Source organism: Aquarana catesbeiana, linkage group LG03 (genome assembly GCF_042186555.1).
Source record: "Aquarana catesbeiana isolate 2022-GZ linkage group LG03, ASM4218655v1, whole genome shotgun sequence".
NCBI lineage: Eukaryota > Metazoa > Chordata > Amphibia > Anura > Ranidae > Aquarana > Aquarana catesbeiana.
Window position 1 is genome coordinate 633,486,730 of NC_133326.1, and position 24,813 is coordinate 633,511,542.

General features: G+C 42.1%; 1 protein-coding gene across 3 annotated transcripts in view; it reads right to left on the reverse strand.

The window, feature by feature from the left end:
* The window catches only part of LOC141133236 (adhesion G protein-coupled receptor E3-like), a 114,912-nt gene that overhangs the window by 61,620 nt on the left and 28,479 nt on the right, over window positions 1-24,813 (reverse strand). For 2 of the 3 annotated variants that reach the window (XM_073622493.1, XM_073622491.1), the window contains exons 5-7: window positions 23,487-23,624; window positions 16,322-16,444; window positions 390-512 (exon numbers count right to left, since the gene is read on the reverse strand). In XM_073622493.1, the coding sequence (XP_073478594.1) occupies window positions 390-512; window positions 16,322-16,444; window positions 23,487-23,624 (384 nt within the window). The remainder of the gene's footprint in view (window positions 1-389; window positions 513-16,321; window positions 16,445-23,486; window positions 23,625-24,813) is intronic. The other variant, XM_073622492.1, reaches the window with a different exon arrangement.

Consider the following 24,813-nt stretch of genomic DNA (forward strand, 5'->3'; position numbering starts at 1 on the left):
TATATTTAGCATATATACCAGTATATTCTTTGACTGTGGACTATATCATTTTATATTCACTTCATATATTTTTTTAATTTAAACAGATGTTTCTATATATGTTTGATCACTTTTGATTACCATCATTTTAGTGGAATTTTGACACTTTATAGGCTGCACAACTTCATTTATATAACTTGGTCACTTTACTGTGGGAACATACTAGGCGTTGCACTTTGTATGAACAATTTTATACACAGGTAGCGCGGAGGTATTTTCTGTTGATATTGCACTATGTACTTGAGGGATAATCATCCATTGATATTAAAAACTGAGCCTTCTAAATAAAAAAAGTTCATGAAATGTGTAATCTTCTATAGTGACCCATAAGGTCCTAGTGAACTGCTTGCCTGGCTGTGATGTTTGGGGTATTCGGACAGTTGAAGTTCTCCAATGTGTACTTTGCATTGTTGCTGTTGTTTTACTGGTGTCCACACTTGGTGTAATCTTCGCTGGTGGCCCAGTGCTGGTGGCTGAGGAAAAAAGATTTTAAAGGGGTACCAATTTAACTAACAATACAAAGAATAGTACACAAAGGCTTTCTATTATTTTACATTAGTGCTTGAAAAGGGTTTTAGTGCAAAAAAAATCACATACTGGAATCTTTTTTTTTCTTGGATTATTGAAAAAAAATTGAATTAACCACTCGCCGATCACCCGCCACAGTTATACTGTGGCAAGGTGGATCGGCTGCGCAAATCGCCGTAGGTATACGTAGGATTGTGAAATCGCTTTTGTGGGCGCACGGCAGCGCGCGTTACTATTGGAAAGCGGGGGAGCCAGTCAGCGGGTTCGGTGGATTGTTCCCCGCAGTGACAGAACAGGGATCTGCCTGTGTGAACAAGGCAGATCTCCGTTCTGACAGGGGAGATCACGCAGATCCTGTCTTTCTGCTATGCAGGAAGACGGATCTGTGTGTTGTGCCAGGGAACCCTTTCCCCATACATTTAGAACACAAAGTGAGGGAACACAGTTAACCCCTTGTCAAGCAGAAAACTCCTCGCTTAGGACCGACAGAAGGTATGCAGCCTCCCCTGATAGACCCCCTAAGGGGCTAATGCTTATGTGAAATCAATAAGATAGGGTAAGTGGCGCTCCCTAGTTGGGGGGGGGGTGAAAAAAATCTCTATTTGAGTGCTTACATAGGAGAAAATCAAAAAGGACAAAAAGTGGTAAAAAAAAGTATATCTAAAAAGGTGATAATCTACTATTAATAGCCCCCTATATTACATGACTATAACCAATCAGAACATTGAGTGCTGTATACATATCAATATTAGTGACTATTCACATCCATAAACAGTGCTAAAAGTAATAATTGGGTAGTTATAAGGAGTTATAAATGGAAAATGGTAAAAATCTGTGATAAATCAACTCAAGAATAGTATGCAGTGCCGGAAGAAGGTCATTTGGTGCCCAGGGCGAAGATGGCAAACTGCGCCCCCCCCCCCCTCCCAAAACACACACACACACACAATATTTTCGAGCCAGCAGCACAGCATTGGAGCTCATTGTGGCAGTCAGTAATTGCTTAACCTGCTATTCTCTAGCCTGCAGAGGCAGTATTAGGGCTAGAGGATAGCAGGTTAGGCAGTTCCTAATGGCTCAGTCCCTAGGATCAGTAAAGGATAATGGCCGACGGGACCTCTTACCAGACCCAGGGAAATTGCCGCAGTGATCCCGCCAGCTAGATGTTTGCTCACTCTGTGTTGCCCAGGGTGACTCTGGTCAGTAGTGTAGCACGTCTGTACCCTGGTAGTGGCTCAGCGTGGCTCTCTCTGGTGGTTCTGGTTAGCAGCGTGGCTCTCTCTGGTGGCGCTGGTTGGCAGCGTGGCTCTCTCTGGTGGTTCTGGTTAGCAGCGTGGCTTTCTCTGGTGGCGCTGGTTGGCAGCGTGGCTCTCTCTGGTGGTTCTGGTTAGCAGCGTGGCTTTCTCTGGTGGCGCTGGTTGGCAGCGTGGCTCTCTCTGGTGGTTCTGGTTGGCAGCGTGGCTCTCTCTGGTGGTGCTGGTTAGCAGCGTGGCTCTCTCTGGTGGCGCTGGTTAGCAGCGTGGCTCTCTCTGGTGGCACTGGTTTGCAGCGTGGCTCTCTCTGGTGGTGCTGGTTAACAGCGTGGCTCTCTCTGGTGGCGCTGGTTAGCAGCGTGGCTCACTCTGGTGGCGTTGGTTGGCAGCGTGGCTCTCTCTGGTGGTGCTGGTTAACAGCGTGGCTCTCTCTGGTGGCGCTGGTTAGCAGCGTGGCTCACTCTGGTGGTGCTGGTTGGCAGCGTGGCTCTCTCTGGTGGTGCTGGTTTGCAGCGTGGCTCTCTCTGGTTAGTAGCATGGCTCTCTGTTTGGCTTCCCCAGGTACACTCCTCTCTCTCTGTTTCTGTCTTTTGGAGCAGTTAAAGTATAGCACTCATTCCCCCAGCTTGTTTCTGGGTTCCGGGCTCTCTCTCTCTTTTTTCCCCCAGCAGAGTGCATGCTGGGAGCTGTAGTCTCTTCCCTGTGGAGAGCAATGGGTCGTTGTGATTGGCCCTGCGTTGTGGCCAATGGGGAGGGGAAAAGAGCGGGCAGGAAGCAGGGCGGCAAACATAATGAGAGAGCCGCTATCTCTCCTCCCGCACTGCTGACAGGAGAAAGGGGGGGCGAGTGGGGGAAACATTCTGACATCTCGCAGCTCGCCTCTCCCCTGTCACACCGCCGCTATTAGAGCTTCACTGATGGGGGGTGGAGGGAGGGGGGCTTGACAGCACCCACTACAACTGCCAGCTTTCTTTATGGCATTACCCAGGTGCGGTCACCCCCCCATCCCCGTCCCCATAGCAACGCCACGCCACTGCTCCCATCCTGCCTCTGGCCAGCCTCTCAGTGTGTGACGCTGGGCAGGGAATACCAAGTGCCTGTCAGGGGGAGTATCTCCACTGACAGGGGAGTGAATAGGTGAAGTGCTGATCTGTTCTAGGCTTGTGCTGGGTGCAGGAGCGCACTCAGCACATCTTTGCAGGTGTAGGTATTAGCGGCTGGTGTGTCCAGACAGTTTTAGAAGCACACAGCCAGCACTTCACATGCGCCCCCTTTCCTCCAGTAAATAGTTCCGCCCAGGGCATCCGTCCCTTCCGCCCCCCCCTTGTCCCAGCCCTGATAGTATGTGAGTACAAATTTGCACCAATCATAATATGTGCATCATACCAAGTCCAACAAAAAAAAAATATATATATATCAAAAATATATATGCATTATGACAGGTCCAACTATAAAATAGCCCCCAAAAAAAATCGTCCAAATGATAGTGAAAAAACAAAAAAAATAAAACAAGAAAAAGTAGTGAAGCTCCAAAATGCATATATGGGTTAACGTGGATGGTCTCTCTTGGTAGCTCTGTCACTGGCCCGTGCTTCCACCCGCTACATCAACACCAGGCGCCCGAGACGATCATCCGCTCAGTGCACCTCCGTCACTATCTCCAAAAAGTAATCCAGCAGCTCTTCAGGGCTTACGTCCTGTTCCCAAGCTGGCACTCACACACTCACTGTTCTGTCTCCAAGGCCGTCCGACCTGTCATCACACAGATTACCATGTGCTGACAGGTCGGACTTGGGGATATTTTATAGTTGGACCTGTCATAATGATTTTATTTTTTTGATATATATATTTTTTGTTGGACTTGGTATGATGCACATATTATGATTGGTGCAAATTTGTACTCACATACTATTCATGAGTTGATTTATCACTGATTTTTACCATTTTCAATTTATAACTCCTTATAACTACCTAATTATCACTTTTAGCACTGTTTATGGATGTGAATAGTCACTAATATTGATACGTATACAGCACTCAATGTTCTGATTGGTTATAGTCATGTAATATAGGGGGCTATTAATAATAGATTATCACCTTTTGTATATATACTTTTTTTTGCCACTTTTTGTCCTTTTTGCATACCTCCCAACTTTTAGAGATGGGAATGAGGGACACCCATCTCAAAAGTAGGCAGGCATAGGACACACCCCTTGCCACGCCTCCTTAAAGGAAAATTGTACAAAAAAACAAGATTGGTTAAACCCACAAGTGCTTTTTTTTTACCACTACTATTCCTTTATATTGGCTTCTGGAATTTACAAATTCAGCAATTTAGAAATCAGATGAAGGGTTTAGCACTGGAAAACACTTTTTGATAGATAAAAAGTGCATTTTATAAACAGCTATATAGATCAGACCAAAATGAGGGAAAAATGAGGAACAATGAGGGGCAGAGGAACATTGCTTCAGATCAGGGACAGTCCCTCGAAATCAGGGACAGTTGGGAAATATGCTTTTTGGTTTTCTCCTATGTAAGCACTGATGGTGTTCAAATAGAGATTTTTTTCACCCCCCCCCTAACTAGGGAGCGCCACTTACCCTATCTTATTGATTTTATACAGTTAACCCCTTGATCGCTCCTGATGTTAGCCCCTTCCCTGCTAGTGTCATTAGTACAATACCAGTGCATACTGGTTCCCAAAAAAGTGTCAAAAATGTCCATTAGGTGTCTGATCTGTCCACCGCAATGTCGCAGTCCCGCTAAAAATCACTGATCGCCGCAATTACTAGTAAAAAAAAATAATAAAAATGCCATAAATCTATCCCCTATTTTGTAGATGCAATAACTTTTGTGCAAACCAATCAATATACTCTTATTGGGATTTTTTTTACCAAAAATATGTAGCAGAATACATATTGGCCTAAACTGATGAATACATTTGTTTTTTTACATTTTTTTTTAAATGTCTTATAGCAGAATGTAAAAAAATGTGTGTTTTTTTTTCAAAATTGTCGCTCTTCTTTTGTTTATAGCGCAAAAAAATAAAAACCACAGAGGTAATAAAATACCACCAAAAGAAAGCTCTATTTTTGGGGAAAAAAAGGACATAAAATTTGTTTGGGTACACCGTTGCACGACCGCGCAATTGTCAATCTATGCAGTGCCATATCGCAAAAAATGGCCTGGTCATTAAGGGGGCAAATCTTCCGGGGCTGAAGTGGTTAATTGAAAACTGTGGCTAATATTAGAAGCAATTAGCATGCTTTTATAGTAAGTCTATATGCAGACTACGCACACTAAATTATCTGCATTTTCTAAAGTAGAAAAACATTTTAACCACCTCAGCTCCAGAAATTTTACCCCTTCATATCCAGGCCATTTTTTGCTCTTTAGCAGTGCCCTACTTTAACTGCCAATTGCATGGTCATGCAGCGCTGTACTCAAACAAAATTAATATAATTTTTTCCACATAAATAGAGCTCTCTTTTGGTGGTATTTGATCACCACTGGGTTTTTTATTTTTTGCTATATAAATGGGAAAAAAAAACCCCGTAAATTTTGAAAAAAAACAATATTTTTTACTTTCTGCTATAAAACATATCGAATAAAAAGTAAAAAAAAAAATCTAATTTCTTCATTATTTTTGGCCAACTTGTATTCTGCTACATGTCTTTGAGAAAAAATATCCCAATAAGTGTATATTGATTGGTTTACATGAAAGTTATAGCGCCTACAAACTATGGTATATATACTGGAATTTTTTTTTTGTTATTTTTTTTTTACTTTAATGGCATTGAGCAGTGACTTATAATGTGACACTGCGGGGAACTAACTAACTGCCACTGACATCACCAGTGACATTATTACAGTGATCAGTAATAATATTATAAAATTTCACTTTACTAATGACATTGACTGGGAAGGGGTTAACATCTAGGGCGAACAAAGGGTTAAATGTGCGCTTTATTATGTGTAATGTATGTAAACATACCTCCCAACTTATTGAGATGGGAATGAGGGACACCTATCAGCAAAAGTATGCAGGCATAGGACACACCCCTTGTCACGCCCCCTTAAAGGAGAATTGTACAAAAAACAAGATTGGTTAAACCCACAAGTGCTTTTTTTACCACCACTATTCTATTATATTGGCTTTTGGAATTTAGAAATCAGATGAAATGTTTAGAGCTGGAAAACACTTTTTGATAGATAAGAAGTGCATTTTATATACAACTATATAAATCAGACCAAAATGAGTGACAATTGAGGAGGAATGAGGGACAGAGGGACATTGCTCCAAATCAGGGACAGTTCCTCGAAATCCGGGATAGTTGGGAGCGATGTGTAATAGATCTCTAAGTTTCTCATCCCTTTGCAGAGATGAGAAACAGAGAGATTGTTCTCTCTGTACGGAGCTCTGTGTTGATTGTCAACACCAAGCTCCGGGCTGGGATGTACACAGCCGATCAGCAGGTCCCAGCCATGAATCATTGGTCAGGACTTTATGACAGGCTCTTACTGTGTACAATCACAGCCGCTTGGAGGGGTGGGTGGGTGCACATGCGAGCAACCTAAACCCAGAAGTAGGCAGTAATGTACGGGTATATCGCTTTGCCTACACTGTTCGCCTATCCGCAATACATTGCATGCGGCCGGTCGAGAAGTAGTTAAACCAAGCCCTTACTGTAATTATCTCTGCAGCTTTAGGCATTGTGTAAGCCCTCTAATGTGAGCACAAGATAGCTATTAGAAACTGACCAAATCCAGACTTTAGAATCTTTGTTGTGATCTTTGATGATCTTTGAACTTTTTTACAATACAAGCAGCTAGAAAGATCAGGGATGGCTTGTTTAACCCCTTCAGCTCCGGAAGGTTTTACCCCCTTCCTGACCAGGCCATTTTTTGCAATACGGTACTGCGTTGCTTTAACTGACAATTGCGCTGTCATGCGACTCTGTACCCAAATAAAATTGATGTTCTTTTTTTTACCACAAATAGAGCTTTCTTTTGGTGGTATTTCATCACCTCTGCGGTTTTAATGTTTTGCGCTATAAACAAAAAAAGACCGACAATTTTGAAAAAAGAAGAATAATTTTTTACTTTCTGGTATAAAACATACCCAATAAAAAAATAAAAAAAATTTAATTTCTTCATCAATTTAGGCCAATATGTATTCTGCTACATGTTTTTGGTAAAAAAAAAAAAATCCCAATAAGCGTATATTGATTGGTTTGCGCAAAATTGTGTCTACAAACTATGGAATAGATTTATGGACTTTTCATTTTTTTTTATTGTTTTTACTAGTAATGGTGGCGATCAGGAAATTTTAGCGGGACTGCGACATTGTGGCGGACAAATCTGACACTAAGTGACATTTCTTGGGGACCAGTGATAACAATAGAGTGATCAGTGCTAAAAAAAAAAAAACACTATCACTATATAAATGACATTGGCAGGGAAGGGGTTAATATCACGGGCGATCAAAGGGATAAGTGTGCTCCTAGGGAGTGTTTTCTAACTGTGGGGGAAGTGGATGCCCTGGAGGAAAAGAGAGATTCGTGTTTCTGCTTAGCTCACAGAACGGCGGTCTGCCTTGTTTACATAGGCAGACTGCCGTTCTGCCTCTCCTCCGAATGATCTTTGGGTCCCAGAGGCCATCGCGGCCGCTGGACCCGCTGATTGGCTTCCGCTGTGTCCAAACACAGTGGGAAAGGGGCTCCGGCAGCGCGTGCCCCAGATCGCGTGCACAAAATCACGGACGGGTACAAGATTTTGCACAGCCGGGCTGCCCTGCCGTAGTATATATGCGGTGGGCAGTCCGGAAGCGTTTAAAAGCTCTTTAAGAATATGCAGATATTTAAATGTGTATAGCCTGGGCACACTTGCACTTCAAGAATGAAAGTTGTTTCTGCACAGCACAATTTCAGTGACTGGTTTTGATACACAGAGGCGGGAATTTATCAAGTAACTAAGTAACACAATGAAAAAAAAATCATGCTACCTTCTACTTGCCCATGACCCCCATCCTGACCACCTTATATTCACCTTACCTGCACTCTCTCACTGATCCTTCCTCAGTCACACCCAGTGACATTACCTAACACATCTGAGTGGTAAGTGCTAGGCCAGATGTGTTGCTATGGCTATTTGGGTGATTATTTATATCTTAGATATGTGAATGGTTAGATTTTAGTTACATGTTTTGAGTTGGAATATAAGGCTCCCCCTATTGCAAATGAACCTGTTGGACTGGTTTATGAGCTCAGCACAGGAGGTGAGGCTACAGGATATGATGTAGCAGGAAATAGGGGGAGGGAAATAGAACTTTGAACAAGCCATGTGCTCGAGGAACATGGGAACAGTATTTTTTATGGAAGCTTCAGAGGAAACAGATGTTTTATGCTGGACTCAAGGGCCATGAGAAGATTCCACCACCAGGAAACCCAAGTTAGTTAGTAGCTGATTAGTATACTTATTCCTACCACATACATGGTCCATGCTTATTTGTTGGGAAGGAGAGATCATTTGGGCATGTGTACAGTAAATTGTATGCACATATTGTTATACTTTGCATGGTATGAATTGTTTTTCTTGCAGTTGTATGTGCAGTCTTTTTTTTTTAGTAAAGCAAATATTATTACACTACAGAGTTTTAGTTGTTTCCTCAGATTATACTGCAGAGAATGTTAATAGACACCAAGCAAAACACCTGAACACTGTCATATGACTGTGGGTAGATGTTACTGTTTCCCCAGATAGCCAGCAACAGTGATTTCAGCATCAGCTGTGACAAAGGAATGATCAGTGACGGAAGTGGATATAAAGGGTTTGGTGGCGGGTGGGGCCCCTTTGCACAGAGTCTGTCACTTTGCCTTGTGAAGGCAAGGTAGCACTGGTGTTGATTTACTAAAGGCAAAAAATAGAACTAGTAATATACAGTAAATTCATAAAACAATATTTACAATATTTTTATGAATTTACTGTATATTACTAGTTCTATTTCATCATACCAATGAAATATGTGCAATTGTTCCCCTGTTATGGTAATCATGTTTTACATCCTGTTTATATGTATGCTATGTATTTTCCAAGATGTCAGCATATGTCATATACATTACGCAATTTGATATTCATGTATAATAACTTCTTATGCCGCGTACACACGAGCGGACTTTTCGACCAGACTGGTCCGACAGTCTATCCGAAGGACTTCCGACGGACTTTCTAACGACCGGACTTGCCTACACCTGATCACACCAAAGTCCGACGGATTCGTACATGATGACGTACGACCGGACTAAAATAAGGATGTTAGTTAGCCAGTAGCCAATAGCTGCCCTATCGTCGGTTTTCGTCCATCCGACTAGCATACAGATGAGCGGACTTTTTGATAGGAACTGGGTCTGGCGGAGTTCCGACGTAAAGATTTGAAACATGTTCAAAATCTAAAGTCCGTCAGATTTTCGACCGAAAAAGTCCGGTCCGATGAAGCACCCACACACGGTCGAATTGTCTGCCGGACTCGGTCCGTCGGACCAGTTCGGTCGAAAAGTCCGCTCGTGTGTACGCGGCATTACTCTCACGCTGTGCTTGAGCCTGCCTCATTTAAAGTCCCATACTCTTTTATTATTTTTTGAATTTAGATTAGGGATGGAGGCGCACTACCCCCTTTCCTTGTGCGCTTCATTTAAAGTCCCAGTATATGGAGATATACATTCCCACACCCCCCACCCCCCATTTTGGAATCTCACTGTGGGGTCATAGCTTGCAATTGTTGCACTATAATTTCCATATTCTATATTGTATTTAATATATAAGGAAACAATTGCTGGCTATATCCCCACAGTAAGATTCCCTCACTTCCTGTCCTGGTGAAACCAAGACAGGAAGTGAGAGGAAATCTCCTGCAATGACATAACCCTGTTGGATGTTCTAGTTATAAATACAACTAATGTATATATAACTAATGTATATATATATATATATATATGTATATATAAAGCCAGCCCTTTTTTTCCAATTTGACAAAATTATGGAAAAACCCATTCATTTTTTTCCCCCATCTGTGTCCCACAGGTTGCAAGAAAAAAATTAGCTTGATTCCCCCATCAACACACACAGTGTTGATGGGTGAATCCCTCCTGTGGAGCCATTGTGTTATCCCAGTGGGGGGGAGAGGGTACCAGCGCCCTCAGAGAGAACATAGTGATTATTGCCAGCGGCTATAACAGCTGCTAGCGATCATTGTATGTAAAATCCGAGAGGCTGGTTGTACACATATTGATCGACTGATCAACTTGGGAACATTCAGCCTGCCCATATATGGTTTGAATCTCGGCCAGTCCCTGCTGAACCAGCCGAGATTTAAAAAACTTTTATGGCTGGCCTTAGTTACACTTTAGCTGCAATCTTCACACAGGCCCGATCCAGTTTTTCTGAGCGGGGGATCTGTCCGCGGATCCCCTGTTTAGCTGAGCGGAGTGGTTGATTGACAGGTCTGTGTTCGCTCATGCTGTCCGTTTACACCCAACTTCCCTCTGATCCGGCCAGATCGAGGGGAACGGATGCCCATTTTTTTTCCTCCAGATTGGATTGGAGGTAGGAGGGTGTAAATGGACACAATTCCATTTACATCTGCCACTCCATAGAGGAGAATAGAGGGTCCAATCAGGACTGCCTGAAAGGGGCCTAAAAAGCAATCCGCATGGATTGCTTTTTGAAGGATTGGTTAATTTAGTGAACCTGGACTCCTCTCTCTTGCATACTTGCTGGTTGCCATGGCCCGGGCCCCTCTAGACATTTGGGCCCCCTACATGTGTATTGCCTGTACCCCCCTGATGGCGGCCCTGAATGTCTGGGAATCTGGTGCTAGAGAAAAAAGCAAGAGATATAGAGGAGTGGATACAATTCCTTCAGGAGACCAAAACCCTAATACGGTATAGTGCCATGGACTAAGTAGGTAAGTAAAGGAAGATCTCCCACATACCAGGTTTCTGGCTTGTGAACTTCTATTAATAGTATGGTAAATATCCTTATCTTTGATATTTTTCATTTTCTGGCTAGCTGATTGTTTAGCTTACAAAGTCTTATCTAAGCCAGACAATCAGCTACATCCTGTTCTTCAACGCTATCTCAATTTATTTGAATTTGCTAAGCTGTCTTTCACTTCCTGAAAAGGTTGTCGGTCGTTCTTAGACAGGCATGTCTAGACCTGCCCAGCTCCACCCAGCACCACCCCCATTCCACGAGCGCGCGTGCGCGCGCGCGAGAGAGAGAGAGCGCTTTGCAAAAATGTTCTGTTTGTTAGAAACTGTAAGATAAATTACAATGCAACATGCTGCAGATTTTCTACAGTGTAGAACCACGTGGTTGTTTCTGCATGGCACTGTGATGGCGCTGATGGGCACTGTGATGGCACTGATGGGCACTGTGATGAGCACTGATGGCACTGATGGGCACTGTGATGGGCATTGTGTGCATGGTGTGGCACTGTGATGGCACTGTGTGCATGGTGTGGCACTGTGATGGGCATTGTGTGCATGGTGTGGCACTGTGATGGCACTGTGTGCATGGTGTGGCACTGTGATGGCACTGTGTGCATGATGTGGTACACTCCCAACTGCTGTGAATGGTGGAGGGAGCTGGGAAAGAAATATGAAAGAAATGGAGTACAAAGGAACATTTTTGAAAGTTTGGAAGGATACAGATTGATTTCTATTGCTCATTACATGTGAGTAATGAGTTTAAGGCTCCGTTTCCACTAGTGCAACTTGTCATGCGACTTTGGACACATAAAGTCACATCACAAGTCACAGCCCAATGATTTCAATGGCAAACGTTCCCATCTATGCGACTTTGAAAATCAGCGAGTTTGAAAAGGTACCTGGACTACTTTGCTGCAACTTTTGATGTGACTTTGATCCAGAGTGTAAAGTTGAATCAAAGCTGCACTCAAAGTTGCACTCTAAATTGGAAACGTAGCCTAAGGCTAGAGTGCGACTTTGGAGTGTGACTTTGATGCAACTTTGAGTGCAGCTTTGATCCAACGTTACACTCTGGATCAAAGTCACATCAAAAGTTGCAGCAAAGTAGTGCAGGCACCTTTTCAAAGTCGCTGATTTTCAAAGTTGCCTAGATGGGAATGGGCACCATTAAAATCAATGGGCTTTGACTTGTCATGCGACTTTGGACACATAGTCGCATGACAAGTCACGTTTCCACTATTGCGACCCCAAAGTTGCACAAGTGCAACTTTGATGTGACTTTGAGTCCAACTTTACACACTCTGGATCAAAGTTGCATCAAAAGTCACATCAAAGTAGTGCAGGTACCTTTTCAAAGTCGCTGATTTTCAAAGTCACATCGATTGGAACAGGTGCCATTGAAATCAATGGGCTGTGATTTTTCATGCAACTTTATGTGTCCAAAGTCGCATTACAAGTCATGCTAGTGGAAACAGAGCCTTAGTGTGGTTGCCTGTACTGTCCCTTTAGTTTATAGTAATCATTGTAAACTGTGAGCTGAGCTGAGACCCCAGAGCACTTCCTGCTACACTGACAGCACCCCCCCCCCCCCATGGCAAGCTCCCTTCTCCTGTGCTAGTCTTCACTCAAAGCCCAGCACAGATATATACTGTATATGTGTACTGCACCCCCCACCCGGTCCTTTGTGGATGGGTCTTTTTTTATTTCTTAATTTTCTCATGAATTAGGATGTACAATGCATCCTTACTAATGAGAGTACACTGGGCAGGGACCTATGATCAGCTCCTCCCATCCTGTATATGCCCACTGGCTACATAGGAACAGCGTTCCTCCCTGTGATGTCACTAGCTTTCAGTAACCACACCCACTTATTATTATTATTATACAGGATTTATATAGTGCAGTTTACGCAACGCTTTACAATATAAAAGGGAGACAATACAGTTATAATACAATAAGATACAGGAGGATTAAGAGGGCCCTGCTCAGAAGGGCTTACAATCTAATAGGGTGGGGCAGGTGATACAAAAGGTTGTAACTGTGGGGAATGAGCTGATAGAAGTGGTAAAAGATTAGTTGGAGACGTTATAGGCTTTCCTGAAGAAATTAGTTTTCAGGGATCGCCTGAAGGTAGCAAGAGTAGGGGATAGCCGGACAGGTGGAGGTAGCGAGTTCCAGAGGATGAGAGAGGCTCTGGAGAAATCCTGGAGACGAGCATGAGAGGAGGAGACCAGAGAGCTTGAGAGCAGGAGGTCTTGAGAAGAGCGGAGAGGATGATTTGGGTGATATTTGGAGACAAGATTGGTGATGTAGCTCGGGGCAGAGTTGTGAATGGCTTTGTAAGTTGTGGTTAGTATTTTGAATTTAATTCGCTGGGTGATTGGGAGCCAGTGTAGGGATTGGAGGAGAGGGTTGGCAGACACTGAGTGGTTGGTAAGGTGGATAAGTCTGGCAGCAGCATTCATTCATTCATTCATCAGTCTAGGATTACACCTAGCACCCTGGCATGAGGGGAGGGACTGATGGAGCTTTGTTGATTTTGATGGAAAAGTCATGGAGGGGGGCACGGGCGGGGGGGAATATTAATAGCTCAGTTTTAGAGAGATTTAGTTTAAGGAAGTGATGCGACATCCGTGCTGATATGTCAGTTAGTAAGTTAGTAATGCGAGAGGAGACTGAAGGAGTGAGGTGAGGAGTAGACAGATAGATTTGGGTGTCATCAGCGTATAAGTGGTATTGGAAGCCGTGGGCAGTTATTAAGTGACCAAGGGAGGAGGTGTAGATAGAGAAGAGAAGGGGTCCAAGAACAGAGCCTTGGGGGACCCCCACAGAAAGGGGCAATGGAGAGGAAGAGACAGAGTTGTAGGTGACACTGAAGGAGCGCTGTGATAAATAGGCAGAGAACCAGGATAGAGCAGAATCTCGGAGGCCAAGGGAATGTAGTTTATTGAGAAGGAGCTGGTGGTCAACAGTATCAAAGGCCGCAGAGAGGTCAAGTAGTAGGAGTATGGAGTACTGGCTGTTGGTTTTAGCAGTTAGTAAATTGTTAGTGAGTTTTAGTAAGGCAGTTTCTGTGGAGTGCTGTGAGGTTAAGCCAGACTGTAAGGGGTCAAGAAGGTTATTTTTACTGAGGTAGGAGCTAAGACGGTTGTAGACTAAGCGTTCTAGAAGTTTAGAGGTGAATGGGACCAATGAGATGGGTCTTAAAGTGGAGTTCCACTCACTTTTACAACTCTTCAGCATCCCTCACTAAACTGTGCACTGTAAACTAATTGGATATTTAAAAAAAAATGTTCTCAGCACCTACTGTATATCTGCTGTATTCATTTTTCACTTCCTCCTCCTTGGCCGTGGCCCATCGCATCATTTCCTGTTTGCAATGCCTTCTGGGAAGGGGCGGCAACTTCCTCTGACACTGCCGTTGCTATGGAAACCTGACCTGAAACCTATTACACTGCTTGTGCTGCACTGAGCATGTGCGAGATCTGCAAGGATTAGATCCAGGAAGAAATACAGTCTGGCTTCAGGTGCCCACACTTAAGATGGCCACGGCCTGCTGTAAGTTTATAAAATAACAAACTACTGCTATAAACTAACAAAACAGACCTTAGTTTACAGACTAACTTTACTAGAATACATTAAGCTTGTGTATTATAGAGGTATTTATATTTAAAAAGTATAATTTCGACCGGAACACCACTTTAAGTTGTTCAGGTTGGTAGGGTCCAGTGAGGGCTTTTTAAGCTTTTTAAGTGATCTGCGTATGTTTTAGAGGGGAGGGGATGGTGCCACTAGAGAGGGAGAGATTGAAGATGTGAGTGAGGGAGCATAGGATAGAAGAAGAGGGTGACCGTAGTAGTTGTGAGGGAACAGGATTCAGGGGACAATTGGTTAGGTGGGCATCTGAGAAAAGTTTTGTAATCTCTTCAGTAGTAGCCAATTCAAAAGAGGAGAGTGTTGAATGTGCTGTTAGGCAAGTTATGTTGGGTGGGGAAGATGTACGCACAGTGGAGGTCTCCTCACGAATAGGGATTAGCTTCGAGTTCGAGTCGAACTCGTGTTCAACTCGAACATCGGCTGTTCGCAAGTTCGCCGAACAGCGAACAATTTGGGGTGTTCGCGGCAAATTTGAAAGCCGCGGAACACCCTTTAAAAGTCTATGGGAGAAATCAAAAGTGCTCATTTTAAAGGCTTATATGCATGGTATTGTCATAAAAAGTGTTTGGGGACCTGGGTCCTGCCTAAGGGGACATGGATCAATGCAAAAAAAAGCAACGCACGCAACCTGGCAGGCCGCAGGAAAAGAGGGGGGGACAAGAGAACCGTAGCAGGCCACATGCCCTCAACATTGGGAGGGTGATTTGGGGTACCCCCCAAAGCACCTTGTCCCCATGTTGATGAGGACAAGGGCCTCATCCCCACAACCCTTGCCCGGTGGTTGTGGGGGTCTGCAGGCGGGGGGCTTATCGGAATCTGGAAGCCCCCTTTAACAAGGGGACCCCCAGATCCCGGCCCCCCCTGTGTGAAATGGTAAGGGGGTACAAAAGATGAGCATAAATCATCATCACAAAATTGACATTGCTAGGAAATCAGTAAATTGTTGCCAAAGCATTAGATTTCATGGCGCTGCTAAGGCGACATTTAAATGAAAAAAATGTATCTACTTTTTTCCTCAGATTAAAGTGGTTGTAAAGGCACAAGGTTTTTTACCTTCATGCATCCTATGCATGAAGGTAAAAACCTTCTGTGTGCAGCAGTCCCCCTAATACTTACCTGAGCTCCCTCTCAATGCAGCAATGTCCACGAGAGTCTTGGCTCTCTGAGGACTTGCACTCCTGATTGGCTTTTGGCAGCAGGGGAGCCATTGGCTCCCGCTGCTGTCAATCACAGCTAGTGAGCCAATCAGGAGATGGAGGGGGCGAGGCCGGGCTGCAGCTCCATGTGTGAATGGACACACAGAGCCGTGGCTCGGGAGCGTGCCTGCTTGGGTGCCCCCATTGTAAGCTGCTTACTGTGGGTGCACCTGGCAGGAGGGTCAGGCCAGGAGCCGGGCTGCTCTGTGCAAAACCACTGCACAGAGCAGTTAAGTATAACATGTTTGTTATTTAAAAAAAAAAAAAAAACAAGACTTTACAATCACTTTTGATTTTTCAAGTTTGGGTTCCATAGACTAATAGGGTTTGTGGTTTGGGCCTGAATGTTTTATATGTTCGGGAGTTCTAGCGCCAAACGTGGGGGGGTGTTTGGCCCAACTCTAAGAAAGACATCCTTGTGGAAGGTTTGCTGGAGACTGTTTTCTGTACCATCATGACTGTGGAGTTTGTGTGGAGGAATTTGAGTGGCCTTTACAGAGTCCCTAACTCAGCCTTTGGGATGAACTGGAATGCCAATGTCTATTGGTACTATGTACTTGGGGGATAGTCATCCATTGATATTAAAAACCAAACCTTCTAAATTAAAAAGTTCATGAAATCTTATATAAGTGACCCATAAGGTCCTAGTGAACTGCTTACCTGGCTGTGATGTTTGTGGTATTGGGACAGTTGAGGTTCTCCAATGTGTACTTTGCATTGTTGCTGTTGTTTTACTGGTCTGCACACTTGATGTAATCTTCTCTGGTGGCCCAGTGCTGGGGGCTGAGGAAAAAAAGATTTTAAAAGAGTACCAATTTGCTTAACTAACAATACAAAGAATAGTACACAAAGGCTTTCTATTATTTTACATTAGTGCACCTTGAAAATGGTTTTAGTGCAAAAAATCACACACAGTCTTTTTTCTTGGATTATAAAAACTGTTTAAATAATAATAAATAAATTATAATAGAAGCAGTTAGTATTCTTTTATAGTAAGTCTGTATGCAGGCTATGCACACTAAAGTATTTGCATTTTCTGAAGTAGAAAAAGCACTTTTTTTAAATTGTATTATTATTTTCAGCATTTCAGAAAATTCCAAACATTATCTTGAAACATATACAATGTAATTTATCTTATCAGTTCCCGTCCTCTCCCCTCCAATATCGAAATAGAGGGGGGGGGGGGGGGGACCACACAAAAGGAAAAAGAAAGAGAAAAAAAGAAAAAGAGAAAGAAGAAAAAAAGAGAGAATGAGGGAAAAAAAATAAAAAATTCCAAAGGAAGAAAAAGAAGGGGGAGGTTGAGGGGGGGCCTATGACAAATGTAAATATATATAACTTGTCTTTATGTCCTCCCTGGGGTGATCCCCCTCTCCCCCTCTTACATATTGGGGAGGTACAGAAACTATAAGGTAAATCAATATTAATTAATAAGTCTGATTTACCATCAGGGTCTGATACTATTTCATAATATAGTTTAGTTTCCTTAAATTCAAACCATTTTGCCCATGTCTTAATATATTTCCTGGTTAGCCCTTTATGTCTACAGGTTATTTCTTCCATTAGGCAGAGCTTGTCAACCCTTCGTAGCCACTGTGAGATAGTAGGTATTAAACTTTTTCCCCAATATAGTGGAATCAAAGATTTACAAGCGTTTAACAAATATGGGGTCATAGACATCTTGTATTGCTCAGTTGTTTTGTTTGTACAATGAAGTAAAAACTTTAATGATTCAGGTTTAATTACTCGGCCCAGTATCAGAGAGATCGCCGCATATAACAAAAGTGTATAATCTTATCTTTTTGTTTATCTGTAAGTGTAATTTGCAAATCTTTTTCCTGCCCACCTATATAATCTGGGTACCCAGGGTATTGCAGATTCAAATAATTAAGGTCGAATCTGTCATTGAAGGCTTATGGTGTCTGTCGAATGTTCTAAGAAGATTCGATGGAGCAGCTAAACTGTACGACGCCGCAATCGTACATTTCCGGTCGAATGTTCCGCCTACAAGCTATAGTAGAATTCTAATGTTGTATTATTATTATTATTGTTACTAGTCAACCAACATTAGAATTCTTCTAGAGCCTATGGGCGGAGCATTTGACCATAAATGTCCGCTCGCGGCGACTGCTTCGTCGAATCTTCATGTTGAATCTTTTCTCTCTATGTCAAATAATCTTGGACTAATAAAGGTAGGCACATTCGACCTTTTTTGCTATTGTTTCTATAATGTTGAATCTTTTCTCTCTATGTCGAATCTTTTCTCTCTATGTCGAATCTTTTCTCTCTATGTAGAATAATCTTGGACTAATAGAGCTAAGGTTAGGCACATTCGACCACAGGTTCGATGGACACAGATCACTATTGTAAGCGTCATGTTGAATCTTCTATCCATATCGAACTGTTGTCGCAACGAAAATAAAACATTTGTTTATGTCAGATCTTTCGGTTTTCGGATTCTGCACATTCGTTATCGTTTGTTAAAACGATAACGAAAATACCCGAAATTCGGACGAAAATGCATTCGAACGAAAACGAAGGCACATGTCTAGTGATAATATAATTTAAAATTTGGTAAAGCCAGTCCCTCTAGCTTTTTAGAATGGTATAAGATGTTTCAAGATATTCTAATACCTTGTCCCTTCCAAATATAATGTGCTATAGATGACTGTAGCATCGAAAAAAATCCTATAGGGACACCAAAGGGTATAATTTGGAATACATGTAGGACTCGGGGTAGAACATTAATTTTAACAACATTGATCTTACCCAGCCAAGAATGGCAAAGGGAAGTCCATTTATGTAAATCTAGTTAATTTTTTCTAAGTAGGTCAAGATAATTATATTGGAATACGTTGGTAAGGCTAGGTGTAAGATCTATACCTAAATACTTTAAGGTGGCTGGTTGCCAAGTAAAAGGGATTGAGAAAAAGCACTTTAACCACTTCTGCTCCTGAAGATTTTACCCCCTTCATATCCAGACCATTATTTGCTATTTATTACTGCGCTACTTTAACTGGCAACTGCATGGTCATGCAAGGCCCAAAGAAAATTTATAGAATTTTGTTTCAGACCAATAGAGCTCTCTTTTGGTGGTATTTGACCATTGGGTTTTTTATTTTTTGCAATATAAACCCAAAAACCTAAACATTTTGAAAAAAAACCTCAATGTTTTTTACTTTCTGCTATAAAACATATCCAATAAAAAATTTTAAAAATTGAATTTCTTCATATATTTTGTCCAAAATGTATTCTGCTACATGTCTTTGATCAAAAAAAAAAATCCCAGTAAATGTATATTGATTGGTTTGCGTGAAAGTTATTGTACCTACAAACTATGATATATATACTGGAATTTTAATTTTTGTTATTTTTTACTATTAATGACGATGAGCAGCGATTTATAATAGGACTGCGATAGTGCGATGGGAAATCTGACACTGACACGGGGGGGAACTGACTAACTGCCACTGACATCACCAGTGACATTATTAAAGTGATCGGTGATAATAATATAAAATGTCACTATACTAATTTCACTGGCTGGGAAGAGGTTAACATCTAGGGTGAACAAGGAGTTAAATGTGTGCAAAGTATGCTGCTTTTACTAAGAGACCTCTAAGTTTCTCATCCTTGCAAAGCAGGGATGAGAAACAGAGAGATCGTTCTCCCTGTATGGAGCTCTATGTTGATTGCCAACATAGAGCTCTGGGCTGGGTTGTACACAGCCGATCAACAGGTCCCAGCCATGAATCATTGGCCGGATCTTGCTGACAGGCTCCCGCTGTGTACAACCACAGCGGGTGCTGGCCGGGGAGTGCACATGCGAGCACCCTAAACCCAAAAATAGGCAATGATGTACGGGTATGTCGCTTTGCCTACACCGTTCGCCCATAAATTGCGTGCGGCCGGTTGGGAAGTGGTTAAACTAAGCCCTTACTGTAATTATCTCTGCAGCTATAGGTATTGTGGAAGCCCTCTAATGTGAGCACAAGATCTTTTTTAGAAACTTCCCAAATCCAGACTTTAGAATTTTTGTTGTGATCTTTGATGATCTTTGAACTTCTTTACAATACAAACAGCTAGAAAGATCAGGGATGGCTTGTTTAAAATCTCTTTAAGAATATGAAATTATTTTATTGCTTATAGCCTGGGCACACTTGCACTTCAAGAATGAAAGTTTTTTCTGCACAGCACAACTTCAGTGACTGGTTTTGATACACAGATGGGGGAATTTATCAAATAACTAAGTGACACAATTAAATAAAAATCATGCTTCCTGGAACAGTTTTTTTGTGTATATGCAATCCTGACTCCTAGATTCCTGTGCAGCTAACTGTAACGGGTTTACACAGGTCTGAAACAGATTTATCTGTTTAAGAAGAAACACAATTAAAGAGACCTTCTACTTGCCCATGCCTCCACCCTGACCCCCTTATACTCACCTTACCTGCACTCTTACATAGTTACATAGCAGGTGAGGTTGAAAAAAGACACAAGTCAATCAAGTCCAACCTATGTGTGTGATTATATGTCAGTATTACATTGTATATCCCTGGATCTTGCAGTCATTCAGGTGCTTATCTAATTGTTTTTTTAAACTATCAATGCCCCCCGTTGAGACCACCGCCTGTGGATGGGAATTCCACACCCTTGCCACTCTTATGCCCCATACACACGGTCGGACTTTGTTCGGACATTCCGACAACAAAATCCTAGGATTTTTTTCCGACGGATGTTGGCTCAAACTTGTCTTGCATACACACGGTCACACAAAGTTGTCGGAAAATCCAATCGTTCTAAACGCGGTAACGTAAAACACGTAAAAAAAAATGTTATCCCTATTGTGGGGTCACCAGTATGGTAGTTGTAAATTTAAATCATATCCCCTCTCAAGCGTCTCTTCTCCAGAGAGAATAAGTTCAGTGCTCAAACCTTTCTTTATAACTAATATCCTCCAGACCTCTTATTAGCTTTGTTGCCCTTCTTTGTACTCGCTCCACTTCCAGTACATCCTTCCTGAGGACTGGTGCCCAGAACTGGACAGCATACTCAAGAAGGTCGGACCAGAGTCTTGTAGAGTGGGAGAATTATCGCTTTATCCCTGGAGTTAATCCCTTTTTAATGCATGCCAATATTCTGATTGCTTTGTTAGCAGCAGCTTGGCATTGCATGCCATTGCTGAGCCTATCATCTACTAGGACCCCCAGGTCCTTTTCCATCCTAGATTCCCCCAGAGGTTCTCCCCTTAGTGTATAGATTGCATTCATATTTTTGCCACCCAAATGCATTATTTTACATTTTTCTACATTAAACCTCATTTGCCATGTAGTTTCCCACCCCTTGAATTTGTTCAGATCTTCTTGCAAGGTTTCCACATCCTGCGGAGAAGTTATTGCCCTGCTTAGCCTTGTATCTTCCGCAAATACAGAGATTGAACTGTTTACCCCATCCTCCAGGTCGTTTATGAACAAATTAAAGGATTGGTCCCAGCATAGAACCATGTGGGACTCCACTACCCACCCCTGACCATTCTGAGTATTCCCCATTTATCACCACCCTCTGAACTCGCCCTTGTAGCCAGTTTTCAATCCATGTACACACCCTATGGTCCATGCCAACGGACCTTATTTTGTACAGTAAACGTTTATGGGGAACTGTGTCAAATGCTTTTGCAAAATCCAGATACGCCACGTCAACGGGCCTTCCTTTATCTAGATGGCAATTCACCTCCTCATAGAAGGTTAATAGATTGGTTTGGCAAGAACGATTCTTCATGAATCCATGCTGATTACTGCTAATGATACTGTTTTCATTACTAAAATCTTGTATATAGTCCCTTATCATCCCCTCCAAGAGCTTGCATACTAGGCTAACTGGTCTGTAATTCCCGGGGATGTATTTTGGGCCCTTTTTAAATATTGGTCCCATTCCAGTCAGTAGAATGTCAGTAAAAATTAGGAACAATGGACCGGCAATTACTTGAATGAGTTCCCAGAGTACCCTCAGGCGCAAAGCCATCCGGTCCATGAGGGTGCTTCCTGTGATGTGTCACGAGGATAAACACTGCAGTTTTGGTTACTGAAGCCCCCCGATTATCTTGTGAAGACTGAGGAGAAGAATAAATTCAATACCTTTGCCATCTCCCGCTCCTTTGTAACCAGATGTCCTTCCTCATTCTTTATGGGGCCACTATGGTCTGTCCTCCCTTTTTTATTGTTTACATACATAAAGAATTTCTTGGGATTTTTTTTGCTCTCCTCCGCTATGTGTCTTTCGTGTTCTATCTTAGACGCCCTAAGATAGATCGATGTGATCGCTGTTTTCTAACTTTCTCTGTATTTCCACATCCGTGATCAGGTCTGTATTGTTGGTAATCAGTAGATCTAGTAACGCTTTATTTCTAGTTAGTGTGTCTACCATCTGACCCATGAAATTGTCCTGCAAGACATTTAGGACACTTAGGACACACTCTCACTGATCCTTCCTCAGTCACAGCCAGCGGCATTACCTAACACATCTGAGTGGTAAGTGCTGGGCCGGATATGTTGCTATGGCTTGGGTGATTATTTATATCGTAGATATGTGAATGGTTAGATTTTAGTTACATGTTTTGTGTTGGAATATAAGGCTCCCCCTATCGATTGCAAATTAACCTGTTGGACTGGTTTATGAGCTCAGCACAGGAAGTGAGACTACAGGATATGATGTAGCAGGAAATAGGGGAGGGAAATAGGACTTTGAACAAGCCATGTGCTTGAGGAACAAAGGAGCAGTACTTTTTATGGAGACTTCAGAGGAAACAGATGTTTTATGCTGGACTCAAGGACCATGAGAAGATTCTATCACCAGGAAACCCAAGTTAGTTAGTAGCTGATCAGTATACTTATTCCTATAACATACATGGTTCATGCTTATTTGTTGGGAAGGATAGATAGTTTGGGTGTTAGCTTTGATGGAACTGCTAAGGCAACATTTGATTGAAAAAAACATATCTACTTTTTTCCTCAAATTATAGTTGTAAAGGCATAAGGTTTTCAGAATGCATGGAGGTAAAACAACCTTCTGTGTGCAGCAGCCCCCCAGCACCCCCAATACTTACCTGAGTCCCCTCTCGATCCAGCATGTCCACGAGACTCTTGGCTCTCCGAGGATTTGCACTCCTGATTGGCTTTTGGCAGCAGGGCAGCCATCGGCTCCTGCTGCTGTCAATCACAGCTAGTGAGCCAATTAGGAGACGGAGGGGGTGGGGCCGGGCCACAGCTCCGTGTGCGAATGGACACACAGAGCAGCGGCTCAGAAACGTGTCTGCTTGGGTGCCTCCATTGCAAGCTGCTTGCTGTGGGGGCACCTGGCAGGAGGGCCAGGCAAGAAGCCGGGTTGTGCAAAACCACTGCACAAAGCAGGTAAGTATAACATGTTTGTTATTTAAAAAAAGAGAAAAAATCACTTTAAGTGTGTTTTTGGGGTGTATTCAAGAATTTTAATTTGAAAACAAGCCTGGGATAGTTTTAATGTTAGTATAATTCTCATGAGCCATTTAAAGCTCCCTGCACCCTAAAGCCACCAGAAAACACCATAATCCCACCTTCCCTATTGATTCCTATGCATTTGGGAAAAATAGCGAATTCATGGGAAATTAAAAATTCTCAGTTATGCTAATATCTTGTTTTTTAGATTAGTGATGGTAGTGTTGCATTAAGTAGGTAATTTTCATCAAGGTATACTGTAGTAGTGATGGATATTTTGCTTCATTGAATACATTCCCCATCCCTATTAACATTTACTGTTACCTTTTACATGTGATTTACAGTAACTTGTTTACCTGCGCACTCCTCGTCCAATCTTATCCATGGGATGCACTGTGGTACATATACAGAATTACACTGTCCATCTGGACAGTAACATATTTGGCTACGACAGCTGACATTTCCAGGACAATCCCCATTACCTGTACATTTATCTGTATAAAAACAAAGGTTTTTTGTGAATATTAACAAGCAGTTTTACTGTTTTTACTGTGACAATGCAGTGTAATTGTATTAAAAAAAAAAAAAATTATATATAAAGCAAAAACTTTTTTACTTTTTGGATAGAGAAAGTAATGGTTTAAACCCTTCTAATGCTTTTTTTTACCATCTGTGCACTGCCAGGGAGATTATGCTTAAAATTCTTTCAACGTCAAATGGCCACAAACCACAAATATGATCTTAAATATACCCAATTCAAATTTTTTTTGTTTACAGACGGTTTTTATTATAGAAGATAGTCTCAATACAGGTTATTTGCATAATGGTATACATAGATATGGAAGATGAGATACAAATGCGCGTATATATATCAGTGATGAAAGGATAGTGCATTAATAGAAATAGATCTGGAGTTGAGTCATTTTAGTACATTGTATAGTCTGTTGTTATCAAAAACGGTATATAACATATATAGAACAATAATAAAACACATTATTCTATAAGAGATACCTCCCATCATGTACATTTTTTTTTGTATATATGCATGGTGTCTAATAATGTGTGATGAATGTGTTCTGATAATTTAATATTCAGCATACAGCTCATTATCTGAGGCCATGGTACTGTAAAAGAGCGCCAATTGAATGCTATAGCCCAATAAAGGGTGCTAAATAACGTATGTATTAGCCTAGTGTGTGCTATGGGTATATCCGGTATAGGAAAGAATAAGAGGCATATTTGTGGTGTTAAAGCTTTTTTCCTTCCTATTATTTGTTCTATTTTTTTTGCTTGCTTTTTGCAATGTGGATTTAAGGTGTGTGCAGTCCCAAAAGGTGTGTAATAGTGAACCTTTTGTGGGGTCCCCTCTGAAACATAAGGGGGATGTTGCTGGGTAGTACGAATGAATTTTATCAGGGGTAAGGTACCACCTGTATTGCAGTTTTATGGCTGATTCTCTGATGGATGCTGTTCTGGTGCTTTTTTGCAAATTGAAAATCATAATATCCCATTGTTCAACTGAAAATGGTTCATTCAAATTGGATTCCCATTGGATCATTGGGTGTGATTTGTCCGGTGTACAGTATTATGCTCATTTAAATTTTTGTAGATTCTGGATATCAATCCTCGGTCACCTGGTGATGTTAAACAAATAGCGTAAAGGGAGTGTGGAGGGTGAGTGAA